This window comes from Astatotilapia calliptera, chromosome 13 (assembly GCF_900246225.1).
Source record: "Astatotilapia calliptera chromosome 13, fAstCal1.2, whole genome shotgun sequence".
Taxonomy (NCBI): Eukaryota; Metazoa; Chordata; class Actinopteri; order Cichliformes; family Cichlidae; genus Astatotilapia; species Astatotilapia calliptera.
In genome coordinates, this window is record NC_039314.1 from 26,357,462 (window position 1) to 26,375,388 (window position 17,927).

The 17,927-nt window shown below is 39.4% G+C and overlaps 1 protein-coding gene across 2 annotated transcripts; it reads right to left on the minus strand.

The window, feature by feature from the left end:
- Positions 1-41: 41 nt before the first annotated feature.
- LOC113034662 (protein phosphatase 1 regulatory subunit 1C-like) lies at positions 42-15,823 on the minus strand. Of its 2 annotated transcripts, XM_026189470.1 has the most exons (6): positions 15,688-15,823; positions 14,054-14,111; positions 11,482-11,519; positions 10,765-10,819; positions 7,070-7,273; positions 2,304-5,150 (listed from the first exon to the last, which is right to left on the minus strand). In XM_026189470.1, exons 1-6 carry the CDS (start codon positions 15,766-15,768, stop codon positions 5,095-5,097), a joined length of 492 nt encoding a protein of 163 aa, XP_026045255.1. In that variant the 5' UTR covers positions 15,769-15,823; the 3' UTR covers positions 2,304-5,094. The 2 variants fall into 2 exon arrangements, with proteins under 2 accessions (XP_026045256.1, XP_026045255.1); XM_026189471.1 differs by lacking the exons at positions 2,304-5,150; positions 7,070-7,273 and adding an exon at positions 42-1,658.
- Positions 15,824-17,927: the final 2,104 nt, after the last annotated feature.

Below are 17,927 nucleotides of genomic sequence, written 5' to 3' on the forward strand. Positions count from 1 at the left end.
AAGTAAACAACTGTTCAAAAAAATCAATAATAAGATGTTGCTTTTTGTTACTTCATGTTATTTTATTCAATTATTCAAGATTTTATGGCATTCCTAACAAAACTACTTTGGCAGCCTTGCTGTGTCATAGAAAAGCCACCAGGAGGCATCCAAGATGAAGACAAAAAGTATACAGTAAATTCCTGGTGGCTGAGGGTGTAGCATATATGTCGTCAAATTTGACAAGTTATTGCAGTTATTTATAAGTGCCGGTGATGCCGATCACGTACGCAGAAGAAGAAAAGCATATGGTAATGAAAAAACATAACTCATCTTCAAAGTAATCCATTATAATAATACGTGGTACATTTAGTAATTCCTCATCAAATCCAGTTTATTTGAAGAAAAACAAAAGTAGATGTAGACAAATGTATCATGATGCAGAATTGCAGCAAATTAAAGTGGCAGTTTCCAGTGCTTGGATGCAGATTTTTGAAACCATTCAGTGAGTAAAATGATGAAAAGCTATAATAAGTGATTTGATTCCTGCAGCAACAAACTGCAGGAATCAAATCTCAAGAACACTTTTAAAATTAAATGCAACACAGAACTTTTACATGGTGTGCAGTTCAATAAGACACAAAAAGAAGGGGGAGGGACAATGACCTTTGCACCTGAGTGTAGCCAGTAATATTTGTGCTTTTCCAGTTAGATGGCAGAATGTTTGAGGAATGTCTTATAAACCTTTAGGGTCAACCCGACAATCAATGCAACCTTCGATCAAAATACTGCAATATTTATTGCAGTATTTTGTGTGTTTAAGATATGCTTTGCCTACAAGCTGCAATCTCACGGTGGACATTTTGAAAACTTCTGGTGGGAAATGTATGCAAATTAAAAATAATACATGTATAAATACATATTTGAAAATCCTCCTAATCACGTAGAAGAGAAGTTGGATGATAACATTTTTGCTATATTTTCATTTATCCTATATTTTTGAAATTTGCCAACTGTGTATTAGATCCCATGTTATATCTAGTTGCTATCCATTGTAGTTAATGTAATCTAGGTAGAATTAAATGTACCTAGATTAATTTCCTCCTTGATATTTAAAAACTTTAAAATGATATAAAATGTATAAACAAACAATTGTATAAACAATTTTCCTTCATATATTAAGACAAGCTTGAGATGATAATGTTTCGTTTCCCACCAGAAGCATTTAAAAATCTGGGGCAGTTTAAGGTTCTTTTTTTAATCACTTCTGTTTAAGGAAAAAACATATTTCTGCCCTTATTTATGAACTAAATCTGAGCTCATTTTAATTGTTATGTACTTGGGTGTTAGTTGTGGTCAGGTGACTGTCAGCTGGGCTGTTCCCCTTTTGTTTAAAGTGAAGGAGATGCTGGTTGAACACGTTTCTTTACCTACTGTGATTAAAACCTTAACTGAGCTTTCTATAACCTCCACACAGGTCAGCTTTCCCAACAAGCCCGGACATGCACAGTAGGTGCTTGACTTGGATGGAGATGGATGTTTGAATCCGTCTTGGGGTTTGTCCAGAATATCCACAAATAAATTTGGCCGCCTGTTCAGTGCTGAGGTTTCTCTGCTGGACTAGTCGTCCTGAGCGCTGCCTTCCTCCTCTTCCTCTGGCACAGAGCTTTCCAGCTTACCTGCACAGACAAATGTACCAAAGTCTGCTGAGTGAATTTCAGTTTCTACTGTATTCGAATGATTCTCATACACCTTGAAGGTGTATGCATTTGATTACCTATGCAATGAAAAGAAACCATTACATGATCATAATATTGTCATATAATTAACTTGAGTGTAGCACTTCAATCTTTTGAAAAGCTTTCTGTCGTGTTGTCAAAACACTAGAGAAGCTCGTGTTTTGACAAAACAAGAGAAGCTTTATATATTAAATACTTAATGAACGACAGCTTTACAATGTTATTGTTATAAAGTCGATGTCTTTGGCTTCTGACTACTGAAATACATTCATGTTCAGTAGCACAAACGACTCAGAAACATATTTAGAAATGGTAAATGGCCTATATTTGTATAGCACTTTACTAGTCCCTAAGGACCCCAAAGCGCTTTACACATCCAGTCATCCACCCATTCACACACACTGGTGATGACAGCTACATTGTAGCCACAGCCACCCTGGGGCACACTGACAGAGGCGAGGCTGCCGGACACTGGCGCCACCAGGCACTCTGACCACCACCAGTAGGCAACGGGTGAAGTGTCTTGCCCAAGGAGACAACGACCGAGACTGTCCAACCCGGGGCTCGAACCGGCAACCTTCCGATTACAAGGCGAACTCCCAACTCTTGAGCCACGATCTCCCTTAGTGGATCAAAAAGGCAAAGATGTCCAAGTATTTTCTGTTTAAACTATTTTTTCATGCCTGTTATGCAGTTATTCCTCAGCCCTGTAAGCTCCCACCCGACTCCTCCATGAGCTGCACGAGTACAAGAGTTTAGGTTTGATGGGCAGCATCCAACTTTTAGTTTTCTAGCAGTTAGAAGTTATTAAAGGAGAACACTGTACTACACTGGAAAATGAGAGGTAAACATCCAAACACAACTACAGCCTTATCGTATCAGACGGTAAATGCAGCAAGAACTTTTAGTGTTGTTTTCTTCCCCCCTATAAGGATAATTCTGTTTGATGTGTGCTCATACGTGTAGCTTCTTTACAATCTTTACTCATTGTCAACAGTGTCAGCATCATGGACGTGTGAAGCGAGCCTTTAATTGTGAGATTAGAAACTGAAATCAGAGTTAGAGCTCAGTCAGACTTTTATGTTTATTTCTTAGCATTTTTACTCTTCTCTCATTTTAAAATATTTTTTTTCTCAAATCAATAGAATAATAACATAAATTAATTCTTGTTTGAGTCTTATCAAGGCAGTGGTTTAAATGACACTGAGCCAGCTGTAAGGTCACATGTCTGACATCAGCTCAACTTTTATTTTGAACTGTAAATCAACCAAGATAAACTTTGAGAAAAGCTGATGGTTATTCAGAGTTGAAATGTTTGCCCAGAACAGGAAGAGACCTCTGGCAGAATCAGGAGGGGCAGCTGTCAGCTGCAGCTGGAGGGTGAGGAGACGGAGCTGAAAAGAGAAGCACGGCGAGATGACCAAACCCAAACTACAGGTGAGAGCAGGAAAGGTAATGACACTGCAATTATGGCTTATAATGAAACACCCTGCTGTCCACGCAGAATCTGAAATAGTTATTTGTGTTCATGGACATGAATTGTCAACACAAATTTGTAGATAATGTGTTGGGTTTCAGTAGTAATCAGAAACATCTGTGACACATACTTTTTCTAGATAAAGCTTTGCAACAGTAACCAAGAAACCAGGTTTTAAAAACGTGACAGACACTGTGGTCAGTGCCTCCAAAAAAGTCAGTACATTAAAAAAAAAAAAAAAAAGGTCTTACAATGATACAAAAATCTGCTTGTAAACTCCTCCTACATGATCTGGCGCACAGGTACATCTTCCACCCCATATGATGACATCATCATGCTTCCCAAAATTACACATTTGTAGCTCGTGCTCCTATAACACCTTGTAAAAGCATATTATGATTTTAATTGCATGACTGTAACATGCACTTATATCAACAAGCCTTTTATATACACAGTATATCGTGACGTTAACTATTTGACTACTTCACAATCCGCCTAGCAACCACCTAACGATGGACTGTGTATTAATAACACAAATGAAGTGTGAAAATCTGAGATGTGTGTGCCACATTGGGCTGCTTTTGTGAGAGTGAAGTGATTTGTTCCACCATCAACCTTTCCAAACACCAAATGGGAATTCTTAGATTTTTAAAAGTGGAAAATATGAATTTTGCCATTATGTCCATGAATAAGAAGTGCAAGGAAAGAGTTAACCTGGTGAGATCACAGTAATTGATGAAGACCTCCTAATTCTCATTAACTGGAGGACAAAAAATAAAAATAATGAACACACAAAAGTATTTGGTAGCGCTTGCTGATACCATACAGTTATCATAGTCCTCCTTAGTATTCCAAATACAGATTTGTTTATCCATCTGTTACTGTTACACCGTGTAAAGGCATCACTACTAATAATAATCATAACCATTGTCATAATGATATGTCTGTACTTATAATACTGCATAATTCTTAATAGTGTGACATTATTATAAGATGCTAAGTATTTATATATAAAAAGTCCTTTATTTCTCTTGTTCTTTTTTCCATCCATGAGTCAAAATGTCAGGTTTTCTGGAAATTTTGACTTTCGAACTAAAACTCCTAACTCAGTTTTGCATTATGAAGGCAGTTTTAAGCTGCCTAACCTGAACTTTTGCCACTTTTGACAGGATGCAGTTTTAAGCAGGATTCAAAGATAAACCAGATAACGATGCATTTAACCACTTGTGATAGTAAAGCCACTTCTTCTCACAGCACATCCTGTCTGTGGATTGTTTTTATTTCCCCCCTCTCACGGCCTTGGGATTTAAAAACACCAGGACTCGTGCTGCATAAACCAAGCACTCCTTTACAACTCCACATGTTAATGCAGTGATGTGCAGATGCTGATCTCCAGATAGTCACGTCGCTGCAGATATAAATGCTTTAATCTCTTAATGGTTGTCTCAGTCTGCTCTGCTCTATCCCACATGGCTTCATATTTAAAGGAGAGACAATAAGACATCGTCAGACATTTTGTTTTTTGTTTTTTTGTTGAGGAAGGAAAAAAATGTGCTGTTGCTTAAAACCACACTCAACATGAAGCCAAACCCCAAATGCAAAAATGTTTCAGCCTAAACGTATGTTTCTTTAAACGGTCTTGAGAAAGTAGGACAAAGACGTGCTTGAATATAATCTTTATTTTTACAGCCAAAGTTTTTAAAGTTGGTACATCCAGCTAAAATCTTTTATGTGCATGTGTGTGCGCATGAAAGCGCGTGAGAGCTGCTACCAAATCAAATCATACTGCATATAGGTGTAGCATAAGAGTGAAGCAGAGTGTTAATAGGATGTGATGAACACCAGTGAGAAAGATGAAGGGGAAAGTCTGTTACTGAGAGACGAGGAGATGAAAGGCGGCTATCGGGAGACAGAGTCCGGACTGGACACTTCCTTTTTGTGGTCACATGACAAATCTGAGAAATGGGAAGAGAAGAGGAAGGATGGAAGAAGGCACAAGAGTGGAATATCATGCAAAGCCACAGGAAGATAAGAGAGGGAGACACAGGAGTTGTGCTGTTAGTAGTCTCTTCTCAACAAATTTCAAATCACAGACTGTTAGTATGGAAATGTGAGCATACAGTGAAGGTTAGAGGATGTGCATCAGTGATTATTTTAGAGAAATAGCAGATTTTGGACACTCAGGATTTGAGTAAAAGCAGCAGCTGTTTACAGTCGCAGTTCTTCCTTTCTAATAGACTAGCTAAGAAAAATATCTGCTTCTTTAGCTGCTCGATGTTCAGCTTTCCTCACCTGCTCGTATCTGACTTTCTGTTTGCTGTGCGTTGCTGGGAGGTGGTTTTCTCAGGACTAGGCTGCGGTGGCTGATAAGAGCAGGCAGCTGAGAGACTAGAGCTTAATTTATAGTACTGCATTGAATCTTTGCTGTAGTGATCGATGTCGTTTGAATTTATACACTGGTGTGTCTGCATAACTCTGCTGTCAGAAGCAAAACTCCGCTAATAAATCCTGAACAACAGTTAATTTCATGGCTATACAGGAAGGAGAGAAGACTTAAAGCTGAGTGCAAACACAACTTTGAAATGTTTTTGCACTGGCAAAATGCGAGCTTGTTTATTATTTTAATGAGCAAACTCGATGCAACTACATCCCATTACAGTTTGTTTCATGGAAATATTGTCCTTGGGCTAATCAGTAAACTGTTTGCACTGCATCTATGCACTCATTATCGTCTATCCAAGGTTCAGTTTCAGTGTACTTTAGTGCACAGTACTGTAAATGTCTTTCTCCAACACTGTAATATTCCTCATAGTGGATCCTGTGGCCTTTCTGTTGGGACACGTAATCTCTCCAGCTATACCTGAGTCTTCTCTCCAAGGCAGGAGGCGCCAGTCTTATTAAAAAAAGGCACTTCAACAGTCTGCTTTCAGCATGAATCCCCCCCTTTTCTAACTATGCTGTCTGTGGCCCCTGGAGGATCTCCTGAGGATAATGGGTCATGCTTGCTCAGAAGATAATTACCCCCTTCAGCCTGACCTTGGAGAGGAGCTTGCTCACAAGTGTCTGACCAGGCCTGAATACATGGGTCCTAATTTAGAAAGGAAAATAACATGGATCTGCTGGCCTGTAGGCCCATACCTATTATTATATTCAATGCAGTACTATAAATGACACTGATATAGTTTCTGCGTATGCAAGCATAGCTAGATCTGCACGGGTTCAAGTGACACAACTTTCTTCACCGGTGTTGGCCAAATGTTTGTGCTGTTTAATATCCCTACACCTGAAGGTACAAAAGTCATAACAAACAATTACTTTGTAGTGAAGTGAGCGTTAAAAACAGTGGAAAGTGTTCAGGTTAGCAATTTAAATAGCATCATCACTGATGGGCTATTTAATGTTAGGTCTTTTAGAGGACTGCACAAGCATGTCTGCACTGGCTGTTTCCATATAGTCCAAAAGGTAATACCGTGCATCAATGCAAATATAATTTTGTTTCTTGTTATTTTATTTTATGACACTTTATCTGCAGTACTTGCATGCAACTTTTGCTTGCTGGCAGCTTCACAATATCATAATTTAGTCTTGAAATGAACGTGTGTGTGTGTGTGTGTGTGTGTGTGTGTGTGTGTGTGTGTGTGTAAGGCCAACTGTTTACTCCAAAAAGTCAGATTATGGTATGAGAACTGTGTTTTGGGTTTCAATTTTCCTCTGCCAACATTTAGTTGGCATGGAAGTCACTAAACTAGCTGACCTTGAAGTCAAAGTAAGTCATTATTGTGTAACAACTAGACAAAAGTGATTGGTTTGGGGGTTTTTTGGAGTACACTGCTGACCAGTTGGTGTTATGTATGCCCAGCTAAAAATATTTTACCCCCTGAACTGTTGCTCTCTGCCATTCCTCTCTCTTGATTGGCTAACAGCAGACTCGCCTCATTCCCATTGGCTTCCTCTGGCCCATTGTGATTACCCCACATTGCAGCGGTAACATAGAGCTCTGCTGTGACTGGGCTGAGCTCGCTGTCTGTCTCACAGAGCCCTGCCCCCAGAAGGTGTTGCTCCACCCCCAGCTGAAGCTCTGAGGAGAGAAGAGCACCTCTAGTGGAGATACACTTCAACTACAGGCACATCACTTTAGCGCAGGAACGGCTCAAGATAGCAAACGTAAAAAGGAATTTGTAGAATGAAAATGAAAGGGACCAAATTAGAAGACCAAAAAGTTAAACTGAAGGAGAGCAAAACAGATTGGGCTTCTAGTAACATCAGAGTTAAACCAGAGGAATATGTATCACTTGTAGAAGAAGTCTGTGAAGGTTCTCAGTCATCCAGTTGAATGTAGTCTAAGGAGCTTGGAAACAAAAGCATCTGGACCTTTTTAGGTTTCTTGAAGATCATCCGAGAAGCTTCTTTAGTTCTAAAAGCAATTGGTAGAGACATCTCTAAAGGACTGATTGTGACCCACACCCATTTTCACACCTTGGCTCATGTGATTAGGTAGAGGATCAATAGGGGGTCCATGACCCTCCTGGGAACATTCACATAGGTCTTCAAATCTGGGACTCTCCACCAATTGCTCTCAGATTTGAAGAAGCTTCTCGGGTGAGAGGTAAAAAGTCTTCAAGAAACCTAAAAAAATCCATACGCTTTTTCTTTTCAAGCTCCTTAAACTATCACTTGTAGATTTTTTGCAGTTGCTGATTTACTGTAAAAGTTTAGGCTGTTAAGGAAGAACTTTTGTATTTTATAAGTTTGTCAAATATAATACTGAATCACACACAGATCAAGGTTAATATAGTTGGAACTAAACTTAAAAACTTAAAAGTGTATTAATAATAATTGTTTATTGTTTGAATTAAAGGTTTTTGTTTTGTCAACAGTGTGTGCCTGATGAGGCTTTAATGAAATATAATATTTTTAAAAAAAAAGTACGACAGTGAGAGAAAACATATTAAACACCGCGCTGGGACAGTAGATTTATAAATAAAAAAATTTTCCTTATCCAACAAAATGTAAATGCTTGCTATGGATTTAGGGCATAGGCAGTTACTCAAGAGACTATTAGCCACACACACACACACACACACACACACACACACACACACACACACACACACACACACACCCTCTTTCACTTAGTCTTACATACACACTCACTCAGCTGGGATCAATAAAAGAAAAGCTTTTACAGTCTCCACTTCCCGGAATCAAGTCAGTGCTGCACTCTCTGCCCAGACTTATATGTGCTGCGTTCTTTTTCTTTCCTCTTTATAATTTCCCCCCTAAAACACACACCTTTTTCTGCGTACTCCTAAAGCAGAGTTGTCCGTGCTCCCCGGATATAAAAAAATCACCAGTGTGTTTTTTCCCCCCTCTTTTTTCTCAATCAGCCTCTCCTGTTCTGCAGCAGTTGCATCACTTCCTCTGATTCCTGCTTTCCATGTGGAATCTCTATAATAGTTTCATCAATTATTCAGCTCCAGCGACGATAACAAAATGACAAAAACTGCTACAGGAAAGTCATGCTAAAAGACATCAGACGGGTGCTTTTTGCATTGTTTTGCTGGCGACAGCTGAGACGCTGCCTGAGTTGACAAATGAATCTGTTCAAACAATTAAGTCCCTGCAAATCTGTGCTTCTGATCAAAGTATTCATCAGACCATTATTCACAGCCGATTATGAAGCGGCAGGAATGAATGGGCACCTCACAATCTGAGGCCATGGTTCTCAGTTGGAAAAGGGTGGAGTGAAATGGTAAATGGCCTGTATTTGTATAACGCTTTACAGATCCAGTCATCCACACACACACACACTGGTGATGGCAGCTACATTGTAGCCACAGCCACCCTGGGGCGCACTGACAGAGCCGAGGCTGCCGGACACTGGCGCCACCGGGCCCTCTGACCACCACCAGTAGGCAACGGGTGAAGTGTCTTGCCCAAGGAGACAACGACCGAGACTGTCCAAGCCGGGGCTCGAACTGGCAACCTTCCGATTACAAGGCGAACTCCCAACTCTTGAGCCACGATCGCCCAGAGTGGGACAAGTTGCTGCCCTAAGTAGACGAGTTTAGGTCGTATCTCTGAGTCCTGTTCATGAGTGAGGAGAGAGCAGAGTGAGGAGCTGATGGAGGGATTATTATTAGGCCTAGAGTACAGCATTTCTATGAACTATATTTGACATAAGTGGTTATTAATCCATCCATACTTTAAAGAGGACCTCTTCTGCTCAGTTCCACCTTCATAATTTTGTAATCTTGGACTCTAGAATTCCATGATTAACAGTTCAGAATCATTTTTATTCATATTATGCTGGGGCCCTTACTTCATCGTCTTCTGTCTGAACCAGGTTCTTTTGCCTTTCTTTGCTTTTAAAGCCACCCTTCCTCTAGATTTTGTCATTGGCTTCTCCTCATAAGTAGAAGTTTGAACGCCCAGAGCCGTGTCCATCTTCCTGAGGACATGTGCTCTCATCCCGAACCAAGACTAGAAAAAGCTGTCTGAAAATGAGCCTACAGAGGATTCTTCTTTTTTAAAAAACATTTGCCTGATTCCCTTTAATATAAACACCCACCGCTGTGGTAGGATATATATGTGAGCGATAATAAAGGAAAAAAGACGAGCCATTAGAAGTAACCCTGACTATCTTCTCTCTGTCACGCTGCCAGCTGGAAATCAGATCACAGGCTGGGAAAAACAGGGCCAGAGGCTAAAGAACAAACAAGGCTAAAACTCAGACTAAAGAAAGGAAATCTTAAGAACAACAAATATGTGAAGCAAAACAAGCAGAGCTTCCATCCTAAAGGCAGAGCATACAGATACCACAAAACTTAAGAGAGGAGGGAAGAGACTAGTGTGTACACAGCTGCAAGCAATGACACTGCAGACATTAGAGGGTATCGTATCAAAATTTTGTAGAAAAAAAAATCAATAGACTGAACGAAAATACACGCATAAGGACAAGTTTGTAGCTTTTATTCTGACTATAAATCATGTGTTAGTTATTGAATATTGCTGGTTGGATAACATTTTCTAACAACATGCGGATTGTCGGCTCGGTCTCCCTCAAATCAGACTGATTTTGATGATGCCAAAGAGATACAATAAAGAGTCTGTTGCTAATTATCCAAAACTTTAAGCTCGTCTGAGTCAAAGATGTGTAATTGATTTATAAAAAAAAACATCAACAGTAGATGCTTTTATTTCTGTTTCTGTGCCTTTTCATAGACTACAAAGACAAACGCTGTCGCAGCTCCTTAAACATGTAGAATCTTTGCTTTTCTATCAGTGATGCTACATGTCTTTCATTATTGTTTTAATGCACATTTTGGTGTCTTTGTTGTTTCTGGTGCATCTCGTTGGTGTTTTAATTATAGGAAAAATGTGGCTTTTAAAACAATAGATAACATTTGGGCTTGTGATGCACCACATAAATCCTCATAATCCTCTCCTCGAGGGAAAACTGAGCTTTTATGCTTTTTATAGACATTGTACACATTTGGGTTTTTTTTTTTGTTGTTGTTGTTGTTCTTAATTAAATGGAGACGAGGCTGGAACCAGCTGTGCATTTACCTTTCATGGAGGGTGGGGCATAGGTGCTCTGCTTCCTCTGAGAGGACTCTGAAGCCTGCAGAGCAAAAGAAAAGAAAATCATCTTTGTGACAAAAGTTCAAAATGAAAATTCTCCTCTAACCGTCAAATGACTGAGTGGAGTCCAAACATATCTATTTATCTGCTGTTGTGAATCTTTAATCATAAAAATCTTCCAATAATTGTTTTTCATTCAATAATCAATACATTATTTTTTGCAGTGAACCATGGCTAACAGTCAAATGGTTTGAAACATGAATATGTTTTTAAAAGGATGAAAAAAACACTTCATTATAATGGGTGGTTGCCTCCAGTTCATCTACACTATGATGTTAAAGTGATAGTTGGATACAGTAATACAAAATCAAACTTTGATTTTTTTTCTAGATTTATTAAAGATTGTCTAATTTTTATAGTTAGTATTTTTAAATTCCTTTTTTCATAAAATGACTGAAAACCTTAAAGATATTTTGCATTTCTGTCATAGATGAGACTGATTACAGTCATGTGAAAAAGAAATGTAACTAAAAGGTTGTTTTGCAGTACTTTATCAGTCGCTAACATCGTGGAGGTCTTTTTTTATTTATTTTTTATTTGCTTATACAGAGAAGATTATTATTTTCATCTGACAAATGTTTACCTGTTGCTGAGTTTCTCTTTTCCCTGTATCTGTGTGCATTTACAACTATATATACAAACCTGTGAGTCTCCACTGGCATTGTTCTGATCTCCAACATCTGCAGGAGAGATAAAACAACAGAAATTGAGCTTTATCCTTAAATCCATTTGCCATAACCTCACCTCTTTCTTTTGATTCTTTGCTTTCTTATTATCAGGTTTCCAGCTCAGTAGTGTGAATGCTGGCATTAAGAGTTCTCATGGGGGGCGGGGTCTGCCAGCTAGTTCACACCACATGGGTAATGGGTAGCGGGTTTTTAGTAATTTGGCTTCCTCTGTGGCCTGAAGCCATGCTGTGATCCACTTCAAAAACAGCACAGCTGCAGTTTGTACGCTTCCCAGTGCAACATGTACTGGTGCTGGTCGTGTTAATCAGTATTGATCGCCCATACAGGCATGGAGGGATTATGAGAGAACAGGCCCCTGGTCATGTAAAAAGCCCCTCACCAGTATGCATGCAGTAACAATACACCCACACGGGAGGAGGTGCAAAACAATTCAGTTTTGAGTCTCTGTGGTTGTTTCTTCACCATCTGCTCGGATCTTTTTCTATTATTTCTGCACCTACTTTTGGCTGTCAGATTTTTACTGTGGTCAAAACATGTCATTGCTATCTATAGAAGATTTTGTCTGTAGAGAAATGAATTAGTTATTTTATTTCATTCTTTATTTTTGGCAAACACATAAAACCTAAATCACAAATTAACAAAAAGAACAGTTACCGTTATGATATTATTGATGAGTTGAAATATCAATATAGTATAAATACATTTTTAAGCACAATTTTTATTTGTCAATAATGGGATCTGTATTTTTTTTATTGCTTTACATCTGTTTCTGTTGTGCATCTTGTTTTGCTTGATTTGCATCTCTTGGCAGTTTTTCATGTTATTCTTCCAACTTTTCTGCTTTTTGTATTTCTGTGTCTGCTTTGATTTAACAGCCTTAATCCCACTCAAAGCACCAAAAGCTTTTAGTGCCAGGAACCTGTTACAAGAAGCTAAAGGGTTCCTATTCTGCTGTTTGCCTGTGTTTCCACTGCACTCGTAAAGCCTGAAAAGGTTTATTCGGCTAAAATAGTAATGACTCTTTCTACATGTGTGTTACATCTCAGCTGACTCCATCTCTGTCCTCAGTCTGTGTCAGGGCTGCAGGTCTGTGCAATTTAGAAAATAACATTTTATTTCTCCGGGTGGCCACCACTGCTTACTCGTCCTCGTGCTCATTGAAACCACAGACTGTATACAAAAGATGGATGTAGTATCCAGATCTTAAATTATGGCCTGACTGTTACGATGGCCACTGTGACAGATTTGGTATAAACACAGAAAGTGCAAAAGTAGCTTCTGGATTGCAGCGCTTTTAACCTGCATCCCTATTAATGACCAGTAGGGGGCGATTTCTCTGTTTGCAAAAACAAGACTGGCTGTATAAAAGTTTGTGAGAAAACACAGTAGAGCTGCAATCGCCACTCCTAAAGTTCCTAAATTTTTATAAAATATTAGTGACTCTTCTGAAACTTGTGGGTTAAATAATTCACTGTAAAATAATAACACTCTGAATGCATCAGGAGTAACTCAGGGTCGGGTGCCTTGCGTAAGAACACTTTGGCTTGCAGACCGCAGCCACAGTAATGTTTTGGGTTTTTTTTTTTAACTTAATGTGAAACATATCTGCCATCATTTCAAAGAGTGGAAAAATATTGAAACTAATTAGCAAATTTAGAACATTGGGTCTGCAGTTCCTGTCCCAGTGACCTTATTTGAAAGCATGTGGTTGCTTCTTGCTTTCACAGCTGCCAGCTGCTTCTCCTCCTACAGACCGTCGGGTGAACTGACTGAAAATTAGGAAGAACTACAAATTTAAAGTGGTTTTAGGTCATAATTGGTTAATGGAAATGGTGAGATTAAAAAGAATATTCATGTTTATACCACAGACGATAAAACATTTAGATTTATGTGCAGCCTCTCTCAAGACTCTCACTGTTGTGTTTTGAGTGTCATTTGCTAGATAAAGAGGAAGGAGTGAAAAATAACCAAGGTTTAAAAATGAAAACAGTCCTTTCTTTAACTAAGACTTGAAAATCATGAGCTTTAGATTCTTTTTGTGCATAGCATAGCCAATCATGCACAGAAAGATCGAGATGATTTGTGGCTGCCCTCTGCTGAGAATATTTCTCTCTGTGTGTTGAAGATACTGAAGTTGTTTCTGTCTGTCTCGCTCTCTGGCTTTTTTTTCCCCTTTTAAGCAACATTTTTGGGATTTTTCTTTCTTTAGAAATGGACAAAATGGCAGCTTAAAACCAAATCGGGCGCCTGCAGAGCTCAGTGCAGTTGTAATGGGACCAGCCTCAGAGCTGAGCTCACAGAATGGAATCAGCGTGATTATTCAATCAGTCGGTTCCCGTGTAGAGGGATTTATAACAGCTTAGAGCACAAACACACACTCTGCAGGCATCCATCAGCCCGCTCTAAACACTCAGATCACTTACCAAAAGTAATCTAATAAAGGTTCCATTACAGCTGCTGCTTTTCAGCAGCCCGTCTCCCACTCTACCTCTCACCCTTTCTCATTTCCTCTTTCCCTGTCTCACCTGTGCCAGGTTGTCTGTAGATCTGCAGAGTGGCAGGAGTTGGTCTTCTGCGGCGGATCTGAGGTAAACACACACACATTTTCATCATTAACCCTTGAAATCATTCGTTGGCTTTGGGAACACTAACTTCAGTCCATTGTCCAAATAAACCTTTATGAAAAATACCAGCTGGAACAAACTGTCCCGACTATCGCAGTGTAAAGAAACACAACGCTGTGCATCTGTGTAAATGTAACAGTGTACTCTTATTAGCAGGGTGAGGTTTATGGGTTTATGATCCCCAGTGCATATTAAAATTACAGTCTGCTACTTAAACTTTTATTACTTGATTCAAGGTTTAAAAGCACATCTTTCCCACAAACCACGCTGTGATAAAGTAACTAACTAAAGTAAACTAACAACTGCCTGACTTAATATTTATTTTTCTACCTCATTCTTTGGAAGAGTGTAATATTGAGGACATTTCAAATCCAAATTTCTAATTTTTAAATGCAACTCGTAGTCTATATTCCCAAAGATTTAATGCGCAGACACTTTGGCAACAGTCCCTAACCCTTGCAGTGCATGTTTTCTGGGTTTTCCTGGCTCAGAACCAGCCTGTGGGTGTACAACTGCACATTGAAGTAAACACACAGTAAGGGCATTCAGTCTATAATCATATATGACTAAAAAGATCACTTGACCCTTACTGGAAGGTGGCTTTTCAGGAAAAGAAAAAAATGATAGCCAGTAGTAAAAAATGCACACTGTCGTTCATTGTTTATTTGACAGGGAGAGGTTGGTGCGATGGTATCTCTTAAAACCATCTGTGAAATTTATCTGTGATTTGTGGGAATGCTGACACTTTCTGAGGCAGTCACTCCCCCAACATTAGATGCAGGGGGCCCTAATCAGTCACTGTTCATCACCAACTTCCTCAAACAGTCCATAAAGATGTCAGGAAAAAGCAAAGAGCAGCAACTCCCTGATATATGACGGTTACGCTTGTTTGTAAAAGCAGCTTATGCTTCTTCCTCTTAGAGCCACTCAGGATCAGCTAAAGAAAAAATGTGCCTCTGCCAGGCTTCTCCACATTTGAGGAAACGGTCAGTTAGTAAGAATTATCCCATTTTACCATGAATGCCTTTGAACCAAAGTAACCTAGAAGAAAAGGTGAGCAAGATTTCTTGGGATTTCCGTCATCAGCTACTTGTAAAACAAACAAGGAAAAGCATTTCTGATTCCTGGAAGAGATGGGAGTAAATACACTATGTAAAAGTTTATGGAAGTTACAGTAAATAAGTCACTGTTAAATTATTTAAATGGTATTTCAGTGTGTATTTTTTTCTGTAATTCTTCATATCATTTATTCAAAGTCACATAAATCTCCTGCACTTAAACGCCTGACCAACAGATGTGAAAACAAAGCACTTAAAAGTGTCACATGCACTGCAGCTCAAACACAGCGTACCCATTAAATACACATGCTGTCAGCCAGATACACAAACGGCCGTTTTCATAATGCCGACTTGCGCACATGCTCTGCACCCACACACCGAAAATTCCCGATAACACACGCAGGACATAAAAGCCCTATTCAGCTCTCACATGCATGAGCCAAACTCTTTGGCCCACACATGCTCGGATACACTCACATGTTCGGCAGCCTGTGGGTCAAGCTGTCCCTGCAGCGGAGGCACAGCGAACTGGATCTTCTTTGGACTGCTGGGCTCCATTATTACTGACTGAGAGATAGAAAGAAAGACAGAGGAGAGAGAGAGAGAGTGGATGTGTGTGTGTGTGTGTGTGTGTGTGTGTTTGTGTGTCAAGGAGGGAGGGAATAGAGAGGGAGTGTGGGAGTGGTCTCCTCTTGGCCGATGTGGTCCATTATCACTAATTGACAGATGTGAAGAGCTAGAGAGAAAATGAGGGGGGAGCAGCCAAGTCAGTGCAGTGTTTTCCGAAACAACATCTGATATTTACTGAAATAGTAAATTTACTCAATTATTTCCAATCTCATGATATTATTCTGTTTATAGAGTGCAGATGTGCCTGGCCTGATCTCACATGTTCACTTGAGCTGCTTCAATTTACAGCTTTCACTTCACCACTAGAAGCCACATTTAGCCCCAGATCAATGCTATTTGAGGTCTGTTACGCTTGAAAGTTATAAGAGTATGGCATTGATTTTATGATGGAAAAAGACCATGTGACCAAAGATGGCAACAACAGGCCTCCATCGTAACTTTTTCTCAATTTAGCAACATGAGTAGGAATCTGCAGCCGTGCTCTGCTTAGGCATGGTGGAGGAAAATACTAGCACTGAGGTTTTGCAGGTATATCATGGCCACCTTATTAGTTTAGAATGCTTGTATACAGGTAGATGACAACTTAAAGGAAAGCCTGAAACCCTTGACCCCTGCAGGGAGGATATCTGGTGAATCTGTTATGCTACATTTGGTTTGGGTGCTCTAGAGTGAAGGTTTGCTGCAAATCGATGCAAAGCTGCTCTGAGGGATCACATTTATTCCATAATGAAATATTTTTGCCCTGATGGGAGTCGTCTCTTTCAGGATGACATCCATGGGAAACGAGGATGAGGATGAAAACGGTGTGAATCATCTGCCGTGACCTTCACAATCACCAGATCTCAGCCCAGCAGAACACCCGTGGGAGATTTTGGACCAATTTTATTTTAAACCATCACCGAAACACAAAACGACAAGCTGTGCTTTATGCCTCCACAGAATTGATGCCAAGCTGCACTGAAGCTGTTCTGGTGTTACATGTTTATTTTATAAAGCTGCTACAATAGTTATTCCGTTTATTTTGTCACCTGTCTGCATCTTTTCATTTAGAAACCAAGAAAAGAAAATCTTAATGAGATGCTAACGTTTTGCTGCATACAGAGTTTTGCCACCAATGAAAGATTTCATTAGTTTGTGTAATTTTTAAATGGTGAAATATAAGAGGAAAATGCACGAGTTTAAATAATACATTTAATGTGTGGTGAAGTTATAGTTTTGGTGTTTGATTATAGAAGCACGTATAAAATCATTTTGTATGTACTGAGGGAAGTTAAGAGTAAAAAAAAAAAGGAAGAACGGGAATGAAGAAAAGTCATCCTCCCCTTTGGTTCTCTGCAGATCTGCAGCATTTACATGTTCTACCCCCAACTCTGAAAAAACGCCATCCTTTACCATCAATGACATCAGTGTATGTTTGTGCGTGTGCTGGCAGCCATAGTGGAAACAGTGTGTCGCAGTGGAGACATCTGGAAACTTGGTGGCTACTGTAGGTGGAACAAACCACACACGCATCATACAAAGAGCCTCTTGTTAGTTTTTTCATGCACTTGGAAACCGTCCAATGCTGTTCTGTGAAGGTGAGACAGAAAAGACTGTTGTGTTATCTGCAGCGTACAAGCACCTGCATTTTACCCTCGTAACAGTCGAGTTCCTCTGTGCGGGGCATGACGTGAGATCACGGGTAACATGTTCTACCAGAATTGCTGTGAGTACTTGAGAGGATAATGGAATACATTAAGGAAAAAGGAAAGAAATGAGAACATCTGACAGATCGCTAAGAGCCGATCTTATCTTGGTCTTTTTAGCCATTTAAGCAATGCAGTATCCATCAGTCAACTCGTTTTGGTCCAAAGTAAAAAAAACAACAAAATTTTAGATGATATTATCCACTGTAAAAATAATAATAATAAATATCCAAGATAGATGTAGAATAAAATAATCAAATATGCTAAAAACCCTCAGTCTCACTCTCACCCACAAAACACCATACACATTACAAAACCTTTGGTAACCACACCAACCCAAATAATGTATATATAGATAGATATAGAATAGCGGTAGGACTACATGCCTTTAGAGCCAGAGTC